Source organism: Schistocerca gregaria, chromosome 2, assembly GCF_023897955.1.
Source record: "Schistocerca gregaria isolate iqSchGreg1 chromosome 2, iqSchGreg1.2, whole genome shotgun sequence".
NCBI lineage: Eukaryota > Metazoa > Arthropoda > Insecta > Orthoptera > Acrididae > Schistocerca > Schistocerca gregaria.
In genome coordinates, this window is record NC_064921.1 from 879384874 (window position 1) to 879412283 (window position 27410).

At 43.6% G+C, this 27410-nt stretch overlaps 1 protein-coding gene across 2 annotated transcripts in view; it reads right to left on the reverse strand.

Moving 5' to 3' along the window:
- LOC126335288 (polypeptide N-acetylgalactosaminyltransferase 3-like) overlaps positions 1 to 27410 on the reverse strand; it is a 337479-nt gene that overhangs the window by 133788 nt on the left and 176281 nt on the right. For both annotated transcript variants that reach the window (XM_049998376.1, XM_049998377.1), the window contains exon 4: positions 16516 to 16696. In XM_049998376.1, the coding sequence (XP_049854333.1) occupies positions 16516 to 16696 (181 nt within the window). The remainder of the gene's footprint in view (positions 1 to 16515; positions 16697 to 27410) is intronic.

Genomic DNA, 27410 nt, shown 5'->3' on the forward strand with positions numbered 1-27410 from the left:
TGCGCTCTCGAGCGCTCTGGCGGCAGAAACCTGAAGTGCGGCTTCAGCCGAACAAAACTTTGAGTTTCCTACGTATCTGTAGTGTGTCGTGACCATATGTCAATGAATGGAGCTACAGTGAATTCATGGAATCGCTTCAATCATTTGTAATAGCCCTGTATTGAGGCTTTGTGGTTAACACGATAATCAGCATTAATATAGTCTTACACATGATTGCAAACAGTCTGACAAATTTCGGATAGTTTTTCAATTTCACCCCTGTGCATAGTACGTTGGTAGCACTTCGTCGCCTCGCCTGTTAAGATGTGTAGCAGACTTTAAAGCTGTGCGGATCAGCATAACGAAAAGGCGAGGGGGCTCGCTCGTTTTGTCCACGACAGACAAACGAAAGATTACGATTTCAGAAAAATTGGTTACTTTATTCATGAGAAAGAGCTTCACAAGCTGAGCAACTCAGTAACGCGTTGGTCCACCTCTGGCCCTTATGCAATGCAAGCAGTTATTCAACTTGGCATTGATCGACAGAGTTGTCCGCTGTCTGGTGCGTCTGGCCTTTGCTGGTCATCGCGGCTCAGTACGAAGTGAGGCTTATCACTGAAGACTTCTACTCTAGTAAATGAGATCAGAGGACGAATAAATGTCTCGTGACGCCACGGACAGCGATGGAATACCCAAACTGACTGTCGCTCGCCATACGGCCCAACAGCCAGGAGTAATGGCCTGGGGTGCCATTTCTTTTCATAGGACACCTTTGCTTGTCATTCGCGGCACTCTTACACCTCAGCAGTACGTAGACGATATTCTAAGCCCAGTTTTGATGATGATGATGACTGATTTATGGGGCGCTCAACTGCGCGGTTATTAGCGCCCGTACAAATTGCCAACCTTTGCTCAGTCCAATTTCGCCATTTTCATGAATGATGATGAAATGATGAGGACAACACAAACACCCAGTCGTTTCGAAGCAGGTGAAAATCCTTGACCCCGCCGAGAATCGAACCCGGGACGCCGTGCTTGGGAAGCGAGAACGCGACCGCGAGACCACTAAACCCAATTTTGTTAACCTTATTCGCAAGCCATCATGGGCTTTCACTCCAGCAATATAATGCCCACCAACACACGGCGGAGTTTCTACTGCTTGTTTTCGTGCTTGTCAAACCCTACCTTGTGTGACGTTACGCCTCACAAATATTGACATTTTTAGCGGTTGTAAATCGTAGTTTAGGTATTTTATGAATATAATTTGTGTACAAGATATATTTAATGTTCTTGAAACAACTGATATCCAGCGATAGCATCTTTATTTAATGTCTATGAAAATAAAAATGGATGGAAAGAGGTGCGATTGTACGGCCGAGGAGGAAGGACGTATTTTGTGATAGACACACTGTTTTGTTTCGCTATACGGAAGGCAGCCATTGAGTGGCTACACATTTTCTGTGCGTTTCTCGTATTTCTGCTTAAATAAACTTGTTATTATTATTATAAAATGAATTTCTTTGTAATAGTTGTCACCTCAAATTCTCTCAGTTGCTAATTATTTTTAATAAGCATTTTTTCAGTAATTTGCGCTGCGAGTTCATCTTCCGATGCAGCCTCTGGTCGGCCATTGCGCGCCGAAGTGTTAATTTTTAGTGTTAACAGTAACTGTAAATGCGAGAGATTTCGTTATAAGAACCTTTTTTAATTGCAACAGATAATTAATTTACGTTGAAGTACATGTTTTAAAACTATGCAGATTCCATGAGTTCAGTAAGTTTTATCTTGGCCGCTCCACGGCAACAATCGAAATTCTCTCAAGCCTTGCTTTTCAATCAATAAGTAGAAATTAACAAAATTACATTCAATACAGTTAACGGCAACTATATTTTAGTCATCACGTGCAAAATCTAAAGTTGGTACTTGAATAACTGAGGCCCTTCAAGAACCCGTTTCATATTTACTTATGCACGTAAATAAGTGATAAGAATAGACAATATCCCTGAGAGAAAAAGCATGCATGTAATTTCCTTTGTATACTTCGTCGAATGACACCCGACGTCACATGCTGATAAATTAAAAATGAAAAATATATATAAATAATTTTTTGTATACGACGCCACGAATCTCAAACGGACGTCACAAGTGGCCCCATCACAAGGGACGTCACACTTGGCCAGCAAGGTCACCGGATCTTTCGCCAGTCGAGAATGTTTGGAGGATTATGGGCAGGGCCCTCCAGCGACCTCGGTATTTTGACGATCTATCGCACCGATTGGACAGAATTTGGCGTGATATCCCTCAGGACGACATCCAACAACATTCAGTTAGTGCCAAGCCGAATAGCTGCTTCCAGAAGAGTCAGACGTGGACCATCGCGTTATCGACTTGCTCCGTTGGTGAAGCTGCGGAAATCCCAGACTGTGGCGTGTTTTTAGAGTCGGAGAAAGCCTGCGACACCTGCTCAGGAACAGGCACCTTACATGCTCTCTAAACGTGGGGCTTCAGTGGCCGCCTGTCCCGTTTCCTTTAGAATTTTTTAAGGGGGGTAGGACGTCAAACGGGCCGACTTGGAGGAGGAGAGGCACCACATGACATTTCGATTTCCACTCTCTATACTTTTCCAAGTAAATTCATAAAACTTTGTCAGCATGACCAGGAAGGATTCAGGATTCACACTCGTAGCAGCGGAAGTTTTAAAACATAACAAAATAATTTTTTACATCTGAAATTTCATCATTTTTTCACTTACTATTGGCTGCATTTGTTGCTATAGGAACACTTTTCTTCATAAGTAACAGAGACTGTTCGATAAATTTTGCACAGCATACAAACCATACTTACAAATGTCTGAAACTCTAGAATCTATTTAATTTATGAAAAAATGAATGCGCTGTTACGTTTTAAAATTAATGTTTAGAAAAAAAATCAAATTTTGTAGTTAATTAACTCAGTTTTTGCCACAGTTTTTAATAGGTTTGGAAAATTCTGGAGCTTTATACACCTATAAGTATGGTTTGTATGCTGTTCAAAATTCATCAAAGACTCTCTCTTACTTGTGAAGAAAAATGTACCTATAGCAACAAATGTAGCCAATAGTAAGCGAAAAAATGATGAAATTTCACATGTAAAAAAAATTATTTCGTTATGTTTTCGAACTTCCACTGCTATGAGTGTGAATCCCGAATCCTTCCTGGTCATGCTGACAATGTTTTATGAATTTATTTGTAAAACTATAGACAGTGGAAATTAAAATGTCCTGTGGTGCCTCTCCTGCTCCAAGTCGGCCCGTTTGACGTCCTACCCCCCTTAAAAGAATGACGTTTCGAAACATGTTTGGATTCTGCCTTCTTGGACACCTTTATCTAGGAAAACGGTGTTCCTCAGGGTTCCAGGGGCATTGATTTCCTCGCTATCGCCATTAACCGTATAATGGCCTGTCTACCACCGGGTATCTCTTGCTCCCTTTTTGTTGACGATTTTGCCACCTACTGCACTTTTTCACGGACCTGTCTCAGTTATTTCTTAATTGTCTTTACTCGTGGAACATCAACAGTGGATTTTGTTTTCCCACTGACAAAACTGGCACAATTGTCTTCTCCCACCGTCTTTACATCTTGTGCCTGTTGCTCTTCCATTCACTGAAACTACATCTACATCTACAGCCATACTCCGCAAGCCACCTGACGGTGTGTGGCGGAGGGTACCTTGAGTACCTCTACCGGTTCTTCCTTCTATTCCAGTCTCGAATTGTTTGTGGAATGAAGGATTGTCGGTATGCCTCGGTGTGGGCTCAAATCTTTCTGATTTTATCCTCATGGTCTCTTTGCGAGGTATACGTAGGTGGGAGCAATATACTGCTTGACTCCTCGGTGAAGGTATGTTCTCGAAGCTTCAACAAAAGCCCGTACCGAGCTACTGAGCGTCTCTCTTGCAGAGTCTTCCACTGGAGTTAATCTATCATCTCCGTAACGCTTTCGCGATTATTAAATGATCCTGTAACGAAGCGTGCTGCTCTCCGTTGTATCTTCTCTATCTCTTCTATCAACCCTATCTGGTATGGATCCCACACTGCTGAGCAGTATTGAAGTAGTGGGCGAACAAGTGTACTGTAACCTACTTCCTTTGTTTTCGGACTGCATTTCCTTAGGATTCTTCCAATGAATCTGTCTGACATCTGCTTTACCGACGATCAACTTTATATGTTCATTCCATTTTAAATCACTCCTAATGCCTACTCCCAGATAGTTTATGGAATTAGCTCCTTCCAGTTGCTGACCGGCGATATTGTTGATAAATGATAAAGGATACTTCTTTCTATGTATTCGCAGCACATTACACTTGTCTACACTGAAATTTAACTGCCATTCCCTGCACCATGCGTCAATTCGCTGCAGATCCTCCTGCATTTCAGTACAATTTTCCATTGTTACAATCTCTCGATATACCACAGCACCATCAGCAAAAAGCCTCAGTGAACTTCCGATGTCATCCACAAGGTCATTTATGTACATTGTGAATAGCAATGGTCCTACGACACTCCCCTGCGGCACACCTGAAATCACTCTTACTTCGGAAGACTTCTCTCCATTGAGAATGACATGCTGCGTTCTGCTGTCTAGGAACTCTTCAATTCAATCACACAATTGGTCTGATAGTCCATATGCCCTTACTTTGTTCATTAAACGACAGTGGGGAACTGTATCGAACGCCTTGCGGAAGTCAAGAAACACGGCATCTACCTGGGAACCCGTGTCTTTGGCCCTCTGAGTCTCGTGGACGAATAGCCCGAGCTGGGTTTCACACGATCGTCTTTTTCGAAATCCATGCTGATTCCTACAGAGTAGATTTCTAGTCTCCAGAAAAGTTATTATACTACTATTTATTTATATTACGAAAATCCTGGGGCTCCTGCTCGATAGGAAACTCTCTTGGTCCTCCCACATGTCTTACATGGCAGCCCAAGGTATGCGGTACCTCAATGGTCTGCGTGTCTTCAATGGTACTTCTGGCGTGCAGATCGAATCACCCTCCTTAGTTTATAATGGTCCCTTGTCCGTTGGAAAATAGACTATGGGAGCTTGTTTATGCATTTGCACATCCATCCCTCGTTTTCCGTCTCAATGCTATCCACCATTGTGGCAACTATTTGGTCACTGGCGCCTTTTACACTAGCCTGGTTGAGAGTTTGTATGCAGAAGGTGCTGAACTACTGCTGGCCTATCCCCGTAACTTTCTCCTCCGCAGGTATGCATGCCGTTTGTGTGCCAATAAATCAACAGATTTTTCTAAAACTATAACCATTTTTGGCTGTATTTATACATTACACCTACCGATTTCCGACCAATTTGGAAACTCCTCCGTGGTGCGTCTTTTTTTTTTCCCTCTTAGAATGTGTTAGGATCATACCTGACACGACGAAACGCAAGCTTCAGGTGTTCTCCAGGATTCTCAGTGTGGTTCATTTGAACATCTCCCCTCCCCCTCCCTCTCCCCCTCCCCCTCCCCGCCAGTCCCTTCTGCCCCCTTGTCATCTCAGTGTATTCAGACGACTGACCCAGGATGTGTAACGTTTCCTGGTAAAAACATGCTTTATAACTATGTGAGGCGTAGCGCCGTATACCGATCCTGCCTTGGAGGCGGTTAAGTGGGAGACGTATTTCAGAGCTGGATAGTGATAGATGGTGACGCGAGACTGGACGCGCACGTAGTTTATGTATCAGCCGATAGAGGACAGTATTGGGTAGGTGACTGTGATTTGGTTTTGATTGTGCCCACTAGAGTGCACTAAAGTAATAGAATGTTTTTCATGAACTGTTCTAGTATTTTCATGAAGTGTTGTTATGTCTTTTTGTGTATGTAAAATGTTATAAATGTATTTTAGCAGTATGAATGATGCGTGAGTGTCGTCTTAAGTTAATATGAAGATAACTGTTTAACGAGTTATGTAGTGGGATTCAGTGTGGGAACATTTAGAAGTAGTATGGATGTGGACAAAGGGGATTTTCGTAGAATATATTTGTAAAGTAAGTTTGTGGTAAAGGGAAATTTAATTCAGGTATAAATAACAGTAGTAAATAACTTTATGCATAAACAAAACTTCAGCATATTAAATAATTACGTCGGTAAAAAGTGCAGTCGTTAGTTTTACTATTTTGCGATTGGTTATTGACGAAAAGCACGGACTGACGCGGGAGAGTGTTGTTTTGCTATTGGCTGTTGAGTAAACTGACCAATGGTAAAGCAATATTCTTCGTGCACCTTCCTCCGCTGGCAGAGAAGACTTAAGAGTATTCGAGAGAAGAGTGGGAGCCTAGCCATGAAACAGTTCGGACGTGTGTAATAGTAGTAGTTACGATGGAAATGATAAGTTGCCGGATCTACCAGTGTTTCATACATCGAAAGTGTTGTAAACTGACGGCATAGATATTCCGATGGATGTGTAGAAATTTCGGAATTTTTAGGTGAATTTTATGACGAGGAAAGACATAAATTCCGCTTGGCGTTTTGAGCAGCTCAGTGGCTAAAAACTGTGACTGCATTAGGTACCGACATACCTAATATTTATCGAGCATTCTCAATCAAAAACAAACCGTATTCTTGTAGCTATTACCTTTTTGGGAAATACAGCACCATAAACTTGCTAACGTGAGTGAAAGTGATTGTGAGTGACTGTGTTAAGACTAGCACGGGCTTGGCAGTGATACTTGTTCACCTAAGTTTCAGAATATATTAATTAAGGACAAAATTTCCAACCTTTCATTTCGTGTGAAAACTTTCTTCCGAAACGTAGATTAGTGACTTTAATTGCAGCCTGGTTCACGTCGAAGTACAGTAGGTTTCGCTCGGCTTTCCTACTGTTGATCTGCTGAGACTATGTTCACAGGTACGTCGTAAAGGGACAGAAGGAACCGCCCTGCCGCATATGCAATTGCAATTTTATTTATATATAGGCACTGATTACGTCTGTGGACTCTGATTAACAATAGAATAGAGATAATTATGATATATTTTGTATTTGTGATGGATTACGTAGTGGATTTGTGAAATAATCTCTCTGTCGGCGAGTTCTGAAACGGCCTCAGAAAAGAATTAGCAAAGTAAAACTCGGAGATATCATGACAATCAGTCATTGTACAGGGTATTACAAAACGGTACGGCCAGACTTTCAGGAAACATTCCTCACACACAAAGAAAGAAAATATGTTATGTGGATATCTGTCCGGAATCGCTTACTTTCCATGTTAGAGCTCATTTTATTACTTCTCTTCAAATCACATTAATCATTGAATGGAAACACACAGCAACAGAACGTACCAGCGTGACTTCAATCACTTTGTTACAGGAAATGTTCAAAATGTCCGCCGTTTGCAAGGATACATGCATCCACCCACCGTCGCATGGAATCCCTGATGCGCTGATGCAGCCCTGGAGAATGGCGTATTGTATCACAGCCGTCCACAATACGAGCACGAAGAGTCTCTACATTTGGTACCGGGGTTGCGTAGACAAGAACTTTCAAATGCCCCCATAAATGAAAGTCAAGAGGGTTGAGGTCAGGAGAGCGTGGAGGCCATGGAATTGGTCCGCCTCTACCAATCCGTCGGTCACTGAATCTGTTCTTGAGAAGCGTACGAACACTTCGACTGAAATGTGCAGGAGCTCCATAATGCATGAACCACATGTTGTGTCGTACTTGTAAAGGCACATGTTATAGCAGCACAGGTAGAGCATCCCGTATGAAATCACGATAACGTGCTCCATTGAGCATAGGTGGAAGAACATGGGGCCCAATCAAGACATCACCAACAATGCCTGCCCAAACGTTCACAGAAAATCTGTGTTGATGACGTGATTGCACAATTGCGTGCGGATTCTCGTCAGCCCACACATGTTGATTGTGAAAATTTACAATTTGATCACGTTGGAATGAAGCCCCATACGTAAAGAGAACATTTGCACTGAAATGAGGATTGACACACAGCTGGATGAACCATTCGCAGAAGTGTACCCGTGGAGGCCAAACAGCTGCTGATAGGTCTGCACACGCTCTACACGGTACGGAAACAACTGGTTCTCCCGTAGCACTCTCCATACAATGACGTGGTCAACGCTGACGCTGACATTAGGGTTATCGTCATCGGCACGAAGAATTGCCTCGTCCATTGCAGGTGTCCTCTTCGTTCTAGGTCTTCCCCAGTCGCGAGTCATAGGCTGGAATGTTCCGTGCTCCCTAAGACGCCGATTAATTGCTTCTAACGTCGTCCTGTCGGGACACCTTCGTTCTGGAAATCTGTCTCGATACAAACGTACCGCGCCACGGCTATTGCCCCGTGCTAATCCATACATCAAATGGACATCTGCCAACTCCGCATTTGTAAACATTGCACTGACTGCAAAACCACGTTCGTGATTAACAGTAACCTGTTGATGCTACGTACTGATGTGCTTGATGATAGTACTGTAGAGCAATAAGTCGCATGTCAACACAAGCACCGAAGTCAACATTACCTTCCTTCAATTGGGCCAACTGGCGGTGAATGGAGGAAGTACAGTACATACTGACGAAACTAAAATGAGCTCTAACATGGAAATTAAGCGCTTCCGGACACATGTCCACGTAACATCTTTTCTTTATTTGTGTGTGAGGAAAGTTTCCTGAAAGTTTGGCCGTACCTTTTCGTAACACCCTGTATAAATAGTAGTGTAAGAATAATAATGTCGTTGTCTTGGAGCCACATAGAGAGGAGGAACCTGTGACACTATGTTTAACGCATAGGTAGCTTTCTTTTGTCAAGATTGTAAGCAGGACGCCATTAGGCGCTGATTATAAAGAAACGTGTCTCAAGTTGTTATTATTCGAATTTTAAATATAGTTATTTAATGAGGACTCGCATGGTATTATTAGAAAGCTCGCCTGGTATTTTACCCACTTATTTAAGACATTTTCAGCCTTTTAAGTGCAGAGTTGCGACACGCGGAACGAGCAGCAGCTGCGGCAGATTCAAGTCTGATAAGGGCATCATACAGCGATAAGCGGTCAGGTACAAAGTGAATTTAAAATTGCTTGTTACAGCAGTGCGAGATCGGAGTACAAAGCAGTAGATTTTACGTTGCGTTTCACAGGCGGACGCGGGCTGCTAATATCGTAAACTTTAACAGTGTCAAAGTTAAAATACTTTCTTGTTTCAAAAGAAAATCTTGCTATGCAAAAATTCTGGACTGGTAAATAGTCTCATGCTCTAGTGCTAGCCGTGGCACTGATTAATAATTTATGCTCACGAAAAATCCACAGCAAGGTTTGAGGTTCTTTAAGCATTGCGTACGGTAACTTCATTATGTTTGATAACAGAAATAATTTCAGAACATTATTACGACAGTTGTAGTAGAGATGGATATGTTGTGCACTCTACTGAGTTACAGTAACTAAACTGTTCATTTAATAAGATGCCAGTTCCAGTATAATAATAATTAATCTCATTTGTTTGCAACATACAATTAACCAAAGTAAACCAGTGTACAGAAAAAGTATTGGAGCGCGAAAGGTGCTGCGGTTACGTCTACTCGCTGCCCGGACTCCAATCAGGTTGTGAACTATTGTTGGTCTCATGCCGCTATTTATAGCAGAGTTCGATTCCTCACGATCATTATGCCGCTTTGGGGCTCTTGTTTTCAGGTCTCGCACTGATATTCCGAGAAATGCAAATTCTCTCAGTGTTTTCTGACTCTGGTGGAAGTGGCGCCAGCGAGATTTTAATAATGTAAGTCGGGAAATCACTGAGGGAATTTGAGTTCCGCGGAATATCGGTGCGAGACCTGAAAAACAAAAAGAGCTGCAAATGGCATAATAAACGTGGGGAATCGAACTCTGCTATAAATAGCGGCGTGAGACCAACAATAGAAGACAGTCTGGATGGGGTGGAGGTGGCGGTGGCGAGTACACACAACCACAGAACTCGCAGCACCTGAGTGTAGCGCCTGTGTCGGTCGTTGAAATACGAGGTGTGGCTACAAAACACCGTAACTGATGCTGTCACATAGCAAATAGGCATGTGTCAGAGATTAACGACCAATAGCTGTGAATCGCAATGCCTTCTCAGCCGACTGCGCCGCCATATCTGGTACATGTAGACAAATCAGTGTGGCCGTATCCTTCGTTTCTGCATGAGCTGTTACCTTGTTTTGCCGGAAAAAATGGTAAGTGTAATAATAGAGCAATGATATGTCGTGAAATTTAACATGTAACTTGGAAAAATAAATCCTCCTGAAACCTAACTTTTACTAGAAGATTTGTATACAGAAGACCGTTTATCAAGTACGCGAGTTTCTGAATGGTTCAAGCGTTTCCAAGACGGCCAAGAAGCCGTTGACGATCACTCAGGCCCGGGACGCCCTTTAAAACAGATGAAAGTATCGAAAAAATAGGTTATGTAATTCGATATGACTGTTGAGTATTCGATGGGTTGCAGAAACTGTGGCAAATTTTATATGATCTGTTTAAAATGAGAGAAGGGTGTGCGAAACTCCAGCTGACAATTCTCACATTTGAAGAAAAAGGTACTCGTGAAAATGTTTGTACCGACACTTTGAATACAATTGAAAATGGTCCTAAGTGTGTGTCTTCACTGGGTTCCTGTAGGTCAAACTGTTAATCAAGATTAACATCTTGAGGTTCTTGCTCAACTCCACGAGAAAATACGAAGAAAACGACTCGCATTGCGGAAGAGCAAGAAACGCGTTCTGCCACAAGACAATCCATCGGCTCATAACGCGTTGTCTGTTAAAGAGGTTTCTGGGGAAGTACAGCGTCCCATTCACAGACCACGCATATTATTTGTCTGACCTAGCACCACGTGACTCCATGTGACTTACTTATTCCCCAAGGTCACATCTGCAATTTCAGATTACATAATGGCAAGACAGAGATTTAGGAACAAGGTTTTAAATTGTAAGACATTTCCAGGAGCAGATGTGGACTCTGACCATAATCTATTGGTTATGAACTATAGATTAAAACTGAAGAAACTGCAAAAAGGTGGGAATTTAAGGAGATGGGACCTGGATAAACTGACAGAACCAGAGGTTGTAGAGTGTGTCAGGGAGGGCATTAAGGAACGATTGACAATAACAGGGGTGAGGTATACAGTAGAAGAAAAATGGGTAGCTTTTAGAGATGAAATAGTGAAGGCGGCAGCGGATGAAGTTGGTAAAAAGTCGATGGCTAGTAGAAATCGTTGGGTAACACAAGAGATATTAATATTAATAAATGAGAGGAGAAAATAAAAAAAAATAATAAATGAAACAAGTGAAAGGGAATAGAAAGGTCTTAAAGTGATTGACACGAAGTGGAAAATGCCTAAGCGGAAAGGCTAGAGGGCAAATGTAAGGTTGTATAGCCATATATCACTAGGGTAAGATAGATGCTGCCTACATGAGAATTATAGATATCTTTGGAGAAAAGAAAACCACCTGCATGAACATCAAGACTGCAGATGAAAAACCAGTACTAAGAAGAAAATGGAAAGCTGAAAGGTGGAAGGAGTAAGGGAGATGAACTCGAGGGCAATATTATGGAAATGGAAGAGGACGTAGATGAAGATGAAATGGATGATATGATACTGCGCGAAGATTCCTACAAAGTATTGAAAGACTTAAGTCGAAACAATGCCCCGGGAGTAGACAAAAAATTGATCGAGCTACTGATAGCCTTGGGAGAGCCAGCCATGACAAAACTCTTCCATCTGGTGAGCAAGATGTATGAGACAGGCGAAATACCCTTCGACTTCAAGAAGAATATAATAATTCCAATTCCAAAGAATGCAGGTCTGACAGGTGTGAAAATTACCAAACTATTAGTTTAATAAGTCACAGCTGCAAAATACTACCGCGAGTTCTTTACAGACAAATGGATAACTGGTAGAAGCCGACCTCAGGGAGGATCAGCTTGGATTCCGTAGAAATATTGGAACACGTGAGGCAATACTGACCCTACGACTTACCTTAGAAGATAGATTAAGGAAAGGCAAACCTACGTTTCTAGCATGGCAGGGGTAAAATACAGGGAGCGAAAGGCTATTTACAGTTTGTACAGAAACCAGATGGCAGTTACAAGAGTCGAGGGACATGAAAAGGGAAGCAGTGGTTGGAAATGGAGTGAGACAGAGTAGTGGCATAGCCCTGATGTTATTCACCTTCTATTTTGAGCAAGGAGTAAACGAAACAAAACAAAAATTTGGAGAAATAATTAAAATCCATGGAGAAGAAATAAAAACTTTGAGGTACGCCGATGACATTGTAATTCTGTCAGAGACAGCAAAGGACTTGCAAGAGCAGTTGAACGGAATGGACACTGTCTTCAAAGGAGGGTATAAGATGAACAGCAACAAAAGCAAAACGAGGATAATGGAATGTAGTCGAATTAAATCGGGTGATGCTGAGGGAATTAGATTAGGAAATGACACACTTAAAGTAGTAAAGGAGTTTTGCTATTTGGGGAGCAAAATAACTGATGATGGTCGAAGTAGAGAGGATATAAAACGTAGACTGGCAATGGCAAGGAAAGTGTTTCTGAAGAAGAAAAATTTGTTAACATCGAGTATAGGTTTAAATGTCAGGAAGTCGTTTGTGAAAGTTTTTGAATGGAGTGTAGCCATGTATGGAAGTGAAACATGGACGATAAATAGTTTCGACCAGAAGAGAATTGAAATTTTCGAAATGTGTTGCTACAGAAGAATGCTGAAGATTAGATGGGTAGATCACATAACTAATGAGGAAGTACTGAATAGGACTGGGGACCAGAGGAGTTTGTGGCACAACTTGACTAGAAGAAGGGATCGATTGGTAGGATATGTTCTGAAGCATCAATGGATCACCAATTTAGTACTGGAGGCCAGCGTGGAGGGTAAAAATCGTAGAGGCAGACCAAGAGATGAATACACTAAGCAGATTCAGAAGGATGTATGCTGCAGTAAGTACTGGGAGATGAAGAAGCTTGCACAGGATAGAGTAGCATGGAGAGCTGCATCAAACCAGTCTCAGGACTGAAGTCAACAGCAGCAGCAACAACAACAACAACAACAACAACAATCTAAAAATCCTGCTTAACAACTAAACACAGTTTCACTACTAATCCTTACTAAAGTAGCAGCAGCCAGTTGTTATTTCTCTCACCATTAGATAATAAGATTGTTGTAACTGTTCCACACTCACACTCCATAGACTTCCTTCTCCCCCTCTACCCTCATCTTTCAGCCTGTTCATCGCATTAAGCATTTTGTCCGTTCGACAGTTTAGCCTGTGCCATTACTCACTTGTACAACATATTTGGCTCATTAATTCACTCAGTTTTAATATCTGAATATACTGTAATATAAGATTTAGACTGAAGCGCCAAAGAAACTGCGTATTCGAATAGAGAGACACACTATGTAATAAAAAGTATCCCAACCTCTGGCTGAAAACAACTTAAAAGTTCGTGGCGCCTCCATCGGTAATGCTGGAATTCGATATGGCGTTGCCCCGCCTGTAGCCTTGATGACAGCTTCCACTCTCGCAGGCATATGTTCAATCAGGTGCTGGAAGTTTTTTGGGTAACGGCAGCCCTTCTCACGCAGTACTGCACTGAGGAGAGGTATCTGTCGGTCGGTGAGGCCTGGCACGAAGTAGGCGTTCCGAAATATCCCAAAGGTGTTCTATGGGATTCAGGCCAGGACTCTGTGCAGGCCAGTCCATTACAAGGTGTTATTGTCGTGTAACCACTCCGCCACATGCCGTGCATTATGAACAGGTTCTCGATCGTGCTGAAAGATGCAATCACCATCCCCGGGTGCTCTTCAACAGTGGGAAGCAACAAGGTGTTTAGAACATCAATGTAGGCCTGTGCTGTGATAGCGCCACGCAAAAAACAAGGGGTACAAGCCCCTTCCATGAAAAACACGACCACACCATTACACCACCGCCTACGAATTTTACTATTGGCACTATATACGCTGGCAAATGACGTTCACCAGGCATTCGCCATACTCATACCCTCCCATCGGATCGCCACATTGTGTACCGTGATTCATCACTCCACACAACGTTTTTCTCCTGTTCAATTGTCGAATGTTTACGCTGCTTGTACCAAGAGAGGCGTCGTTTGGCAAGTAGCGGCGTGATGTGTCGCTTATGGGCAGCCGCTCTACCACGAAATCCAAATTTCCTCACACACCGCCTAACTGTTATGGTACTCACAGTGGATCCTGATGCAGTTTGGAATTACTGTGTGACGGTCTGGATAGATGTCTGGCTATTACACATTACGACCGTCCTCAGCTGTCGGCGGTCTCTGTCAGTCAACAGACGAGTTCGGCATGTACGCTTTTGTGCTGTACGTGTGCCTTCACGTTTCCACTTCACTATCACATCGGAAACACTATATCTAGGGATGTTTAGGAATGTGGAAATCTCGCGTACAGACGTTTGACACAAGTGACACCCAATAACCTTACTACGTCCGAAGTCCGTGAGTTCTGCGAAGCGCCCGTTCTGCTCTCTCCCAATGTCTAATGAGTACTGCGATCGTTGATATGGAGTACCTAGCATTAGGTGGCAGCACAATGAACCTTATGTGAAAAAAGTATGTTTTTGGGGGTGTCTGGACATCTTTGATCAGATAGTGTATGTAAACAGGTAGAATACGGGGCTGCGGTTGGCAACGCCCATGCAAGACGACAAATGTCTGGCGCAGTTGTTAGGCAGGTTATGAAGATGTAAGTCAGTTTGAATGAGGTGTTGCAGTCGGCGCACGAGTGAGGAGACGCAGCATCTCCGAGGTAGCGATGAGGTGGGGATTTCGCCGTACGACCAATATCAGGAATCCGGTAATCATCAAATCTCCGACATCCTGCAAAAATCGGACGAATGACGACTGAAGAGAATCGTTCAGAATGACAGAAGTGCAGCCCTTCCACAAATTGCTGCAGGTTTCAATGCTGGGCCACCAACAAGTGTCAGCATGCGAATCTTCAACGAAACATCATCGATATGGACTTTCGGAGATTAAGGGCCACCCGTGTACCCTTTATGACTGCGCGACGTAAAGCTTTACGTTTCGCCTGGGCCCGTCGTCACCGACGCTGTACTATTGGTCTCTAGAAAAATGTTGCCTGGTCCTACAATTCTCGTTTTAGATTGTATCGAGGGGACGAGCGTGTACGACTGTGGAGACAGCCTCATGAGTCCATGCACCCTGCATGTCAGCAGGAGACTGTTCAAGCTGGTGGAGGCTCTGTAATTGTGCGGGGCGAGTGCAGTTGGAGTGGTATGGGACTCTGACAGGTGACACGTAAGTAAGCATCCTGTTTGATCACCTGCATCCATTCATGTCAATTGTGCATTACGACGGACTTGGAAAATTCCAGCAGGACAGTGCGACACCCCACACGTCCAGAATTGCTACGGAGTGCCTCCAGGAACACTCTTTTCTGGGTTTAAACACTTCCGCTGGCCACCAAAGTCCCCAGACATGAACATTATCTAGCATATCTGGGATGCCTTGCAACGTACTATTCAGAAGAGACCACCCCCTCGTGCCCTTCCGGATTTATGGACAGCCGTGCAGCATTTATTTTGTCTGTTGCCTCCAGCACTACTTCAAACATTAGTCCAGTCCATGCCACGTTGTCTTGCGGTCCTTCTGCATGCTCGCGGAGACCCTATACTGTATTAGGCAGGCGTACCAGTTTCTTTGGTTCTTCAGTATATTTGTTCGGAGCCCCTTTAGGTACTGCATTATGCTTGTGTTTTGTGTCGATATAGCTATAAAGTGTCACATATCTTTGTACAACAGTCTTTGTACAGCTATGAATTGTCCGCAGCTCGTGGTCGTGCGGTAACGTTCTCACTTCCCGCGCCCGGGTTTGATTACCGGTGGGGTCAGGGATTTTCTCTGCCTCGTGATGACTGGGTGCTGTGTGATGTCCTTAGGTTAGTTAGGTTTAAGTAGTTCTAAGTTCTAGGGGACTGATGACCATAAATGTTAAGTCCCATAGTGCTCAGAGCCATTTGAACAGCTATGAATTCTCGATGAAGTTGTGTGGACTGTGTGTTTAATATTAAGTTATCTGACGATGTCGGAAGAAGCCGAAACCGGCGTACAACGAACTATTAAATATCATTGTGGAACGTTAATACTGTGTGTTCAAGTTATTAGGATGTCTATGGTCCTCCAAGAACTAACTGAATTATCACTAAGTATGTGTGTTTTTTAAAGAATGTTTTACAGCAATAGTCCCATTATCTTACAGCCACACATCGTTCTGTGCTTTTAGTGGAAGCAACAACTCGCAATAACATCCGAAGAACAGTATGGACCAATCGCGCAGAGAGAACCTGAGAAATCACGAACTGAAACGTGCGTGGTGAGAAAAATTGGTATTTTCCTGTTGTTGCAAAGACGATTTCACAATACTGATCGTGAGGGTTCTGTACAGACGAGCAAAGCGAGCGCGTGGAGGTAGTTGAGCACAGCGGCAGGCCGGTGGCCGCGCGACTCACCTCTTGCTGCGGACGTCGGGCAGCGACCTGTTGAGCGGGATGCGGTCGGAGGCGACCAGGTTGAAGCGGTTGACGCGATACAGCCGCCGGCTGCGGCCCTGCAGGGCAGGCGGCAGGAACACGGGCTGCCCGTCGCGGCCCTCGCCGGCCACAGGTGAGAACGCGTTCCCGTCCAGCTCCTCTGTAACACCAACACTCACAATGTACTCCATTGCGATCTCACAGCACTGCTGGCGCGGTCGTATCCAGAGTCCCCACAGAGTCCCCACAGAGTCCCCACAGAGTCCCCACAGAGTCCCCACAAGATTCGAAAGCAGGTTGATTGGGCTGATTTCGTGGAGGAGACCAAACAGCGAGGTCAGCGGTCTCATCGGATTAATGAAGAATGGTGGAGGAAGTCTTCCGTGCCCTTTCCAAGGAATCATCCCGGCATTTGCCTGGAACGATTTAGGGAAATCACGGAAAACCTAAATCAGGGTGGCCGGACGCGGGATTGAACCGTCGTCCTCCCCTGGACTCGCATTCGGGAGGACGACGGTTCAATCCCGCGTCTGGCCATCCTGATTTAGGTTTTCCGTGATTTCCCTAAATCGGTTCAGGCAAATTCTCGGATGGTTCTTTTCAAAGGGCACGGGCGACTTCCTTCCCCATTCTTCACTAATCCGATGAGACCGCTGACCTCGCTTTTTGGTCTCGAAAGCAGGGTCGACAATAAAGTACAGTGCTCAGCACCAGAGTTATAAAACTACCGTAAGTAAGCGCTGACTACGATTGTTTTCCTACTAGCTTTGGAAGCGGTAACGTCCGTCAAGTATCTGTGTGTGACTATTCGAAATGATCTCAAATGGAATGGCCACATTACACGAGTAACGGGTAAGGCAAACTGTAGATTGCTGTTCAAAATCGCTCTGAGTACTATGCGACTTACCTTCTGAGGTCATCAGTCACCTAGAACTTAGAACTAATTAAATCTAACTAACCTAAGGACATCACACACATCCATGACCGAGGCAGGATTCGAACCTGCGACCGGAGCGGTCGCTCGGCTCCAGACTGCAGCGCCTAGAACAGCTCGGCCACTCCGGCCGGCTCTAGATTGCGGTTTATTGGTATAATCCTGAAGCGATGCAGTCTTTCAACAAAGGAAATAGCTTACAATACGTTAGTTCGTCCAGTCTTAGAGTATTGTTCGTCTGTATGGGACCCTTACCAGTTGGGTCTGATTCACGAGATTGTGAAGGTCCAAAGAAGAGCGGCAAGATTCGTGACTGGTACATTTAGCCATCGAGAGAGCGTTACAAATCTCATAGAAAGTTTGAAGTGAGACACACTTGTAGATAGACGGTGCGGTAAACAGAAGGGGCTGCTCGCTAAATTCCGAAATCCGATCGTCACCGAGGATGTAGAGCATATATTATTACCACCAACATTCAAATCGGTCAATGATCACCATTCAAAGATAAGGGAAATAAGAGCTCGTACTGAGGTGTTCAGACAGTCGTTTTTCTCTCGCGCCATCCGCGAGTGGAACAAGGGGCGTGTGGAAATATGATTTTGGCGCGCATTGTGCCCTCAGCCACACACCGCTTGGTGGCTAGCGGAGTATATATGCAGATGTAGATGAGTTAAGATTACACCCGCATTACCTATACGTTGGGTGTGCTGCATACCTTTTGGGTGTTATCTCATAATGGTCGCTTTCCTTACGTATGCTATCGGTGTCTTAACAGATCTACGAGCAGGATGTGGTGAACCGTCTAGAACCTGAGTGAAGGATGTTTCACAACTCACGTGCATGCTTCTAGGGGTTGTAGAGGAGACATGGTCGATCAAGTTTTAGACAGAAAGATGTTACAGACTTTCTAGGATGATGGAGAAGGATAAATGTTTCAGTTTGAGGTAAGATTTTCTGTAATGGAAACGAGTCGCAAATTACAAGCAAAAACCGTTGTGATAGCTCTGACAGTGAAATACAGGTAATGCTCCTGTTGTTTCTAAGACTGTACCGTAGGCAACTTTCAGAGGTGGTAGTACGGACCACAACAAGGAAAAAAATCAGCGGTGAACATGGGCTCTAAAATGCATACCTGAGGAGCTATGAGCACATGTTTATTCTCATTACTGTGAAACACATCTCCTCTATTCAGAAAGTGCTCATAACTCTTAATGTAAGCGTTTAGGAGCCCATGTTTACTGTACTTTTTTCTTATTTTGGGCTATACTAGCAGCTCTGACAGTTACCTACCCTAGAATCTTAATAACAACAGTACGAGAACACTTATTCCACTGTCAGAGGAATCAGAACGGTTTCCGCTTATAACTTTTGACTCGTTTCCGGTACAGGGACCCTTACCTCAAATTGATACATTTACCCTTCTCCATCGTCCCAGAATGGTTCTATCTTCATCACGGAATTAGCCTGTATGTACTTACGGGTGCCGACGCCTGTATCCTTGACGCTATGTAGCGTTGTTGGATGACGTCTCCGGACATGGGTTCCCATGTATAACTTGATCTACTGAGTCGTCTCTACAACCTCTAAAAGTGTGTAACATGAATTGTGGAAGGAAGCCGGGCAACATACGGAACATTTTTTGGTACATACGATCAGTTATCCTCCTGTCTGTTCTTAAGAATAAACAATATTTAAAGTAAAACTGCAATTGTCATTGTTTCATACGAAAATCGTTGATTTGTAAGGTGAAACTAAGGGATGTTCTAGTAAAAATAAAGTAAACAATACAGATTTATCTTATAGCGCTAGAAATCGCAATTTTCCCAACAAATAGTTAACGTAAAAAAAAACCTAAAAAATTGTCATGCATCGCTTTAATACTTCGTCAAACTTATATAAAACATGAAATTTCGTGGCAGATTAAAACTGTGTGCCGGACCGAGACTCGAACTCAGGCCCTTCGCCTTTCGCGGACAAGTGCTCTTGCTCAAGTCTCGGTCCGGCGCACAGTTTTAATCTGCGAGGAAGTTTTATATCAGCGCACACTCCGCTGCAGAGTGGAAATTTCATTCTTATATAAAACATCCTCCCCCCCCATGAACCATGGACCTTGCCTTTGGTGGGGAGGCTTGCGTGCCTCAACGATACAGATAGACGTACCGTTGGTGCAACCACAACGCAGGGGTATCTGTTGAGAGGCCAGACAAACGTGTGGTTCCTGAAGAGGGGCAGCAGCCTTTTCAGTAGTTGCAGGGGCAACAGTCTGGATGATTGACTGATCTGGCCTTGTAACAATAACCAAAACGGCCTTGTTGTGCTGGTACTGCGAACGGCTGAAAGCAAGGGGAAACTACAGCCATAATTTTTCCCGAGGGCATGCAGCTTTACTGTATGGTTAAGTGGGTAAAATATTCCGGAGGTAAAATAGTCCCCCATTCGGATCTACGGGCGGGGACTACTCAAGAGGATGTCGTTATCAGGAGAAAGAAAACTGGCATTCTACGGATCGGAGCGTGGAATGTCAGATCCCTTAATCGGGCAGGTAGGTTAGAAAATTTAAAAAAGGGAAATGGATTGGTTAAAGTTAGATATAGAGGGAATTAGTGAAGTTCGGTGGCAGGAGGAATAAGACTTCTGGTCAGGTGAAAACAGGGCTATAAATTCAAAATAAAATAGCGGTAATGCAGGAGTAGGTTTAATAATGAATAAAAAAAATAGGAGTGCGGGTACGCTACTACAAACAGCATAGTGAACGTATTATAGTGGCCAAGATAGACACGAAGCCCTGCCTGCCACAGTAATACAAGTTTATATGCCAACTAGCTCTGCAGATGACGAAGAAATTGAAGAAATGTATGATGAGATAAAAGAAATTATTCAGGTAGTGAAGAGAGACGAAAATTTAATAGTCATGGGTGACTGAAATTCGACAGTAGGAAAAGGGAGAGAAGGAAACATAGTAGGTGAATATGGATTGGGGCTAAGAAATGAAAGAGGAAGCAGTCTGTTAGAATTTTGCACAGAGCGTAACTTAATCATAGCTAACACTTGGTTTAAGAATCATAAAAGAAGGTTGTATACATGGAAGAATCCTGGAGATACTAAAATGTATCAGATAGATTATATAATGATAAGGCAGAGATTTAGGAACCAGGTTTTAAATTGTAGGACATTTCCAGGGGCAGATGTGGACTCTGACCACAATCTATTGGTTATGAACTGTAGATTAAAACTGAAGAAATTGCAAAAAGGTGGGAATTTACGGAGATGGTACTTGGATAAACTGAATAAACCAGAGGTTGCAGAGTTTCAGGGTGCGCATAGGGGAACAATTGACAGGGATGGGGGAAAGAAATACAATAGAAGAAGAATGGGTAGCTTTGAGGGATGAAGTAGTGAAGGCAGCAGAGGATCAAGTAGGTAAAAAGACGAGGGCTAGTAGAAACGCTTGGGTAAAAGAAGAGATATTGAATTTAACTGATGAAAGGAGAAAATATAAAAATGGAGTAAATGAAGCAGGCAAAAAGGAATACAAACGTCTCCAAAATGAGATCGACAGGAAGTGCAAAATGTCTAAGCAGGCATGGCTAGAGGACAAATGTAAGGATGTAGAGGCTTATCTCACTAAGGGTAAGATAGATACTGCCTACAGGAAAATTAGAGAGACCTTACGAGAATAGAGAGCCACCTGCATGAATATCAAGAGCTCAGATGGAAACCTAGTTCTAAGCAAAGAGGGGAAAGCAGAAAGCTGGAAGGAGTATATAGAGGGTCTATACAAGGGCAATATAATTGAGGACAATATTATGGAGATGGAAGAGGATGTAGATGAAGATGAAGTGGGAGGTACGATACTACGTGAAGAGTTTGACAGAGCACTGAAAGACCTGAGTCGAAATAAGTCCCCGGGAGTAGACAACATTCCATTAGACTTACTGACGGCCTTGGGAGAGCCAGTTCTGACAAAACTCTACCATCTGGTAGCTAGATGTACGAAACAGGCTAAATACCCTCAGACTTCAAGAAGAATATAATAATTTCAATCCCAAAGAAAGCAGGCGTTGACAGATGTGAAAATTACCGAACTATCAGTTTAATAAGCCACAGCTGCAAAATACTAACACGAATTATTTACAGACGAATGGAAAAACTAGTAGAAACTGACCTCGGGGAAGATCAGTTTGGATTCCGTAGAAATATGGGGACCCGTGAGGCAATACTGACCTTACGACTTATCTTAGAAGAAAGATTAAGGCAAGGCAAACCTACGTTTCTAGTATTTGTAGACTTAGAGAAAGCTTTTGACAATGTTGATTGGAATACTCTCTTTCAAATTGTAAAGGTGGCTGGGGTAAAATAAAGGGAGCAAAGGCTATTTACAATTTGTAGAGAAACCAGATGGCAGTTATAAGAGTCGAGAAACATGAAAGGAAAGCAGTGGTTGGGTAGGGAGTGAGACAGAGTTGTAACCTCTCCCCGATGCTATTCAATCTGTATATTGAGCAAGCAGTAAAGGAAACAAAAGAAAAATTCGGAGTAGGTATTAAAATCCATGGAGAAGAAATAAAAACTTTGAGGTTCGCCGATGACATTGTAATTCTGTCACAGACAGCAAAGGACTTGGAAGAGCAGTTGAATGGAATGGACAGTGCCTTGAAAGGAGGCTATAAGATGAACACCAACAAAAGCAAAACGAGGATAATGGAATGTAGTCGAATTAAGTCGGGTGATGCAGAGGGAATTAGATTAGGAAATGAGACACCTAAAGTAGTAAAGGAGTTTTGCTATTTGGGGAGAAAAATGACTGATGATGGTCGAAGTAGAGAGGATATAAAATGTAGACTGGCAATGGCAAGAAAGCGTTTCTGAAGAAGAGAAATTTGTTAACATCGAGTATAGATTTAAGTGTCAGGCAATCGTTTCTGAAAGTATTTGTATGGAGTGTAGCCATGTATGGAAGTGAAACATGGACAATAACTAGTTTGGACAAGAAGAGAATAGCTTTTGAAATGTGGTGCTACAGAAGAATGTTGAAGATTAGGTGGGTAGATCACATAACTAATGAGGAGGTATTGAATAGGATTGGGGAGAAGAGAAGTTTGTGGCACAACTTGACTAGAAGAAGGCATCGGTTGGTAGGACATGTCCTGAGGCATCAAGGGATGCATTGGAGGGCAGCGTGGAGGGTAGAAATCGTAGAGGGAGGCCAAAAGGTGAATACACTAAGCAGATTCAGAAGGATGTAGGTTGCAGTAGGTACTGGGAGATGAAGCTTGCACAGGATAGAGTGGCATGGAGAGCTGCATCAAACCAGTCTCAGGACTGAAGACCACGACAACATATAAAAACATGTTTCTGTTATTCACGATCAGCCTTCGCGGTTATCAATAATAAGAGGAAACGTTTTTCTTTGTAGAGATGAAGAACTTTGTATTATGTACAAAACAACAACAATTGCACATATTCTTTATGTTTGTGCAAGTAAACAGTATTTGCATCAGAAGTAACTGCTTGGGTTCCATAAAAGCACACACGTTACGCAATCAGCTTTTTTATTACTTATAAAGTGCAATTTACATGATGTGATAAAATAAAAAAAACATAATGGTCTAACGGAATTATGTGCGGTTCTAATTACATGCAAAATAAATAACCAAAACTCAAATAGAAGCCGTTGGCTTCCATTTTCTCTATTACACATTCATTTATGTTTCTTTTCCTACACATTGTAGCAATACTGCCGCTAATATTACGATTTACTATGTTATTTATGTAGTGAACCAAAACTATCGAACTGTAGTTTTGGTAGAACGCAACTCTATTCAGCACTTGGAGCACCCTAATTACGGACGCTGTGACGTTACTTCTCATTTGAGGTCTCGAATCAATAAAATTCTGAGCCCTCACACGTTAAGTGACACCAACAATCCATATAATTGGTCTCATTCATAACGAACAATTAAACTGGCTGCAGTCCATCCCTGGAGTTTGGTATCGGGGATCTCGTGTGCTATCACGTGTTCATCGTATAAGTATTAAGTCAAAACAATTTTCCATGTACAACATTTATTACTTAATCACTGTTCACACATACAGTTACATATGAAGGGCTTATTTCAATAGTGATACAAGTCCGTCTTTGGTCGTTCTGAGATACAGAGTACTAATATTAAATGAGCGCTGAAAAATCTGCAGATTCAAGTATATATACTTAAATATTTCTGGTATCTCAACTGCAAATTTTTCAGCGCTCATTTAACTTTAGGACTCTGTATCTCAGAACGAACAAAAATGGACTTGTACCGCTATTGAAATAAGCCCTTAATATATTGACAGGAATACCCTTAACCACCTGTTGGCGTCTCTCAAAATCTGTTTACTGACATGCTCTGCCAGCCAGTATTAGGATGTGAGGTCGCGAAAACAAAGTAAAAGTGACCAGCCTGATGGCTTGCGCTATTCTGATTTCTATTACTTTTTACAGAAAAGGAATTTCCCTGTGGGTATTATAATAATCACAATATCGCAACACCAAGGAGGAGTTAGTAGGCGTGTTTCTACATCTGAAAGATGATGTCTCTTCAGATTTCTCGCCAGTCGCATAAGAGTGGCGCCAATAGTGCCACCATGAGGATGCAAATCAGGTTTGCTTTAAATACACGCTGTAACGGTCGAGCTTTGGTCGTGGTGAGTTTATGGTGGTCAAGAATGCCTTTAAGGTGGCAAAGGCGCAATTATCAACACATCACTGAATCTGAATGGGATGGGGTGATTGGGCTACGAGGAGCACGAAGTTCCTTCTGCAGTAATGTAGTCAGACTTGGCAGGGATGTAGCCACTGTACGTCATTGCTTGCGGCGGTGGTGGTCCCGAGAAGGTACAGCCTCAAGAAGACCGGACTCAGAACGACTACGTGGCAGCACCAAGATGTTTGGCTCTGGCGCATCGTGCAGCAGTAATTTCAGTGATAGTAGGCGCTACAGTGACACAACTAACTGTTACGAATTGGTTACTTGAAGGATAGCTCCGAGCTTGACGCCCTGTCGCGCATTCCACTGACCCCAAACCACCGCCATATGTGACTTGAGTGGTGTCAAGCGAGAGGTCACTGGAGGGCAGGGTGCCAGTCGAGGGCCTGTAACCAACCTGTCAGCATGCTGGACTCTGGAGCTACATGTGGAGCTACGGCCTGGGTCCGATTTCGTATGACAGCGGTTGCACCTGAGCCGTGTAGCGGCTCGCGTTGGTGCCGTGTGTAGGTTTCTGGCTGACGGTATCGTTTAGTTGGTATGCTTGCGTTGTTTGCCTTCTTCTCGTGTTCACTGGCGCCACTCTGATACGTAAGCGTTGCCTGTCCGCTAGTGGCAGCAGCGGCGATTATCGATTTGTAGTTCGGCTGCCCTATCTTTGGGGGCGACCTCGTGCGTCTTCCGTGTGGTGTCAGTGTGGAGTTCGGTTGGGGACGCAGGAGCAGCGAAGACCGCGCAGTGCGACAACACACCGGGACCGCTGGCGACGTGTATGGACTGTCGGATCGAGGGGCAGTGGTCAAGAGAGGGTGCACGACCTCGTCGAAACCGGATCGTGCATGTATAAGTTGAGTGCATTGCAATTTGCGTAGAGAAACCTCCACCATTGTGAAATCTCGCGATTCTCCAGTGACTTGGGTTCGTGTTGCTGCTCGTAGTGTCGCCGAGGCGAAAAGCAGCGAGTGGAGTACCTGGGGAAGGTGGATATGATTAGCCTTCCTGAGCTTCTAATTACTAGAATGAAATTTTCACTCTATAGCGGAGTGTGTGCTGCGTGGTAGGAGACGAGGTACTGGCGGAATTAAAGCTGTGAGGACGGGGCGTGAGTCGTGCTTGGGTAGTTCAGTTGGTAGAGCACTTGCCCACGAAAGGCAAAGGTCCCCAGTTCGAGTCTCGCTCTGCCACACAGTTTTAATCTGCCAGGAAGTTTCTTCTAACTACTACTTACTATTTTCAGCTCCTTACATTGTTAAGTTCAACCAACAGTATTTTTCCGTCCTGTGGCCGCTAACGCCCTATTTACCTGACCTGGGGGTTAGTGTATGAACGGCAGTGTACGTTTCCTCGTATTGCCGCCGCTGTCCGGTGAGGCGTGTAAATTTGACAGCTTCTTGATTGTAGGTTGTGTGGCCTTTTTCTGCCTTAGTGGTGGTCATTCCTTCTTGGTCCGGGCGATCTAAGCACAGTATTCTGTGGGCGGAGCCCAGACCGCCGGTTCCGGCTTTGGCGTAATTTTTAGATCTTGCATTTGTGTTGTTGGATGTCAGATAGCCTTACCAAGATTATCATTAGTCGCTCGTTAGACTACCACTGGTTCGAGTTACCTTCTTGTGACCTGAATGCAATTCTTGGCTGCCTTTCACTTCGCTCGCGGAGCTGTTTTTGGTGTGACTTACTCAGAGGGCGATTCCTGGAGCACCGTCTGTCACTAGCCCTTGTGTTTTATTTTATTATTGTATTATTAAGTTACCATCATTTGTCTCGCTTGTTAAGTGATATTTTTTTAAAAAAAATTAACCTTTACTATGCCATTCGCCGTTTTACAGTATATTTGTTAAATTTTTTTTATAATTGCTATGTTGGCGTTAAGGGCCTTCAGCCGTGATTGTGATTACTAGCCTTAAAATTCTGAATGCGACCACATTGGTTTGTTTTCAAACATCATTAAAATAAATGAACGAAATTGCAAAGCAAACTAATAGTCACACACCGTCAGGTGGCTTGCGGAGTACGGATGTAGATGTAGATGTAGAATAGTTATTCATTCGGGCCCCGTCCACAATCCTAACCCAATCCTGTCTTCCTTAATTACCAGGTTTCAGCACCCTCGTTGATATCCCACACACCCCTACTGTAGATTTCTATGTGAGTTTGACGATTCAACCTGTTGTGTTGCCATTCATGAGGAGCACTCCAGGGGTGTGTTTTCAAAGTGGATAACGCTCACCCACATACCGCTGTTGTAGGGCAACACGCTCTACGGCGTGTCGACATGTTGCTTTGCTCTGCCCAATCACCAAATCTGTCTCCAGTCAAGTACGTATGGTACATAATAGGACAAGAACTCCAGCGGCGTCCACAATTAGCATTAACAGTTCCTGTCTTGACCGACCAAAAGCAACACGCATGAAACTTCATCCCACAAACTGACTTCCAACACCTGTATAACAAAATGTATGCACGTTTGCATGCTTACATTCAACATTCTAGCAGTTACATCGGTTATTAAAGTACAAGCATTTCATATTTGCAATAGCTTATCTCACGCTTACATTAACCTGTGATCTAGCGGTGTTACTCATTTAAATGTGTTACCTAGACAAATACATTCGCGAAATGCCTTCCACTGCTCCTCATTCTATGCAGCTCACCCGGGAACAAAGGGCTAGATAATGACCCAATGAATCCAGTTTCGTACGCACGAACGTGTCCATTAAATCTTGCCGAGAAAATGCAGCAAAGACAGATATACGACAGATAGTAATGTCATAGAGAATAGTCTGCGTGAGTCTAAGTCTACATTTATACCTCACAATCCACCACTTCGGTATGCATGCGACATTATGCGCTAACCACTTCGGTATGCATGCGACATTATATGCTAACCAGTATGTGCTCCATTTGCCTAAGCAGGAAAAGTGTACAGCATTCTTATTTTGATCCTGTACTGCACGATAGTGAGGAACCCGCCAGGATAGCCGAGAGCGCTAACGCGCTGCTTCCTGGACTCGGGTAGGCGCCAGCGCCGTGGATAAAACGGGACTTTCCGGTGCTCATACCTCGGGTTCTATTAGTGACAAAAAGGTAGGGCCAAGTGTTTCGTATTTCCCTCGGGCTAGGCACCACTTGTATATACAACAGAAGCATAGTCTTGGCCTCACTATCGTGCAGTTCTATCTATCTATTATCAA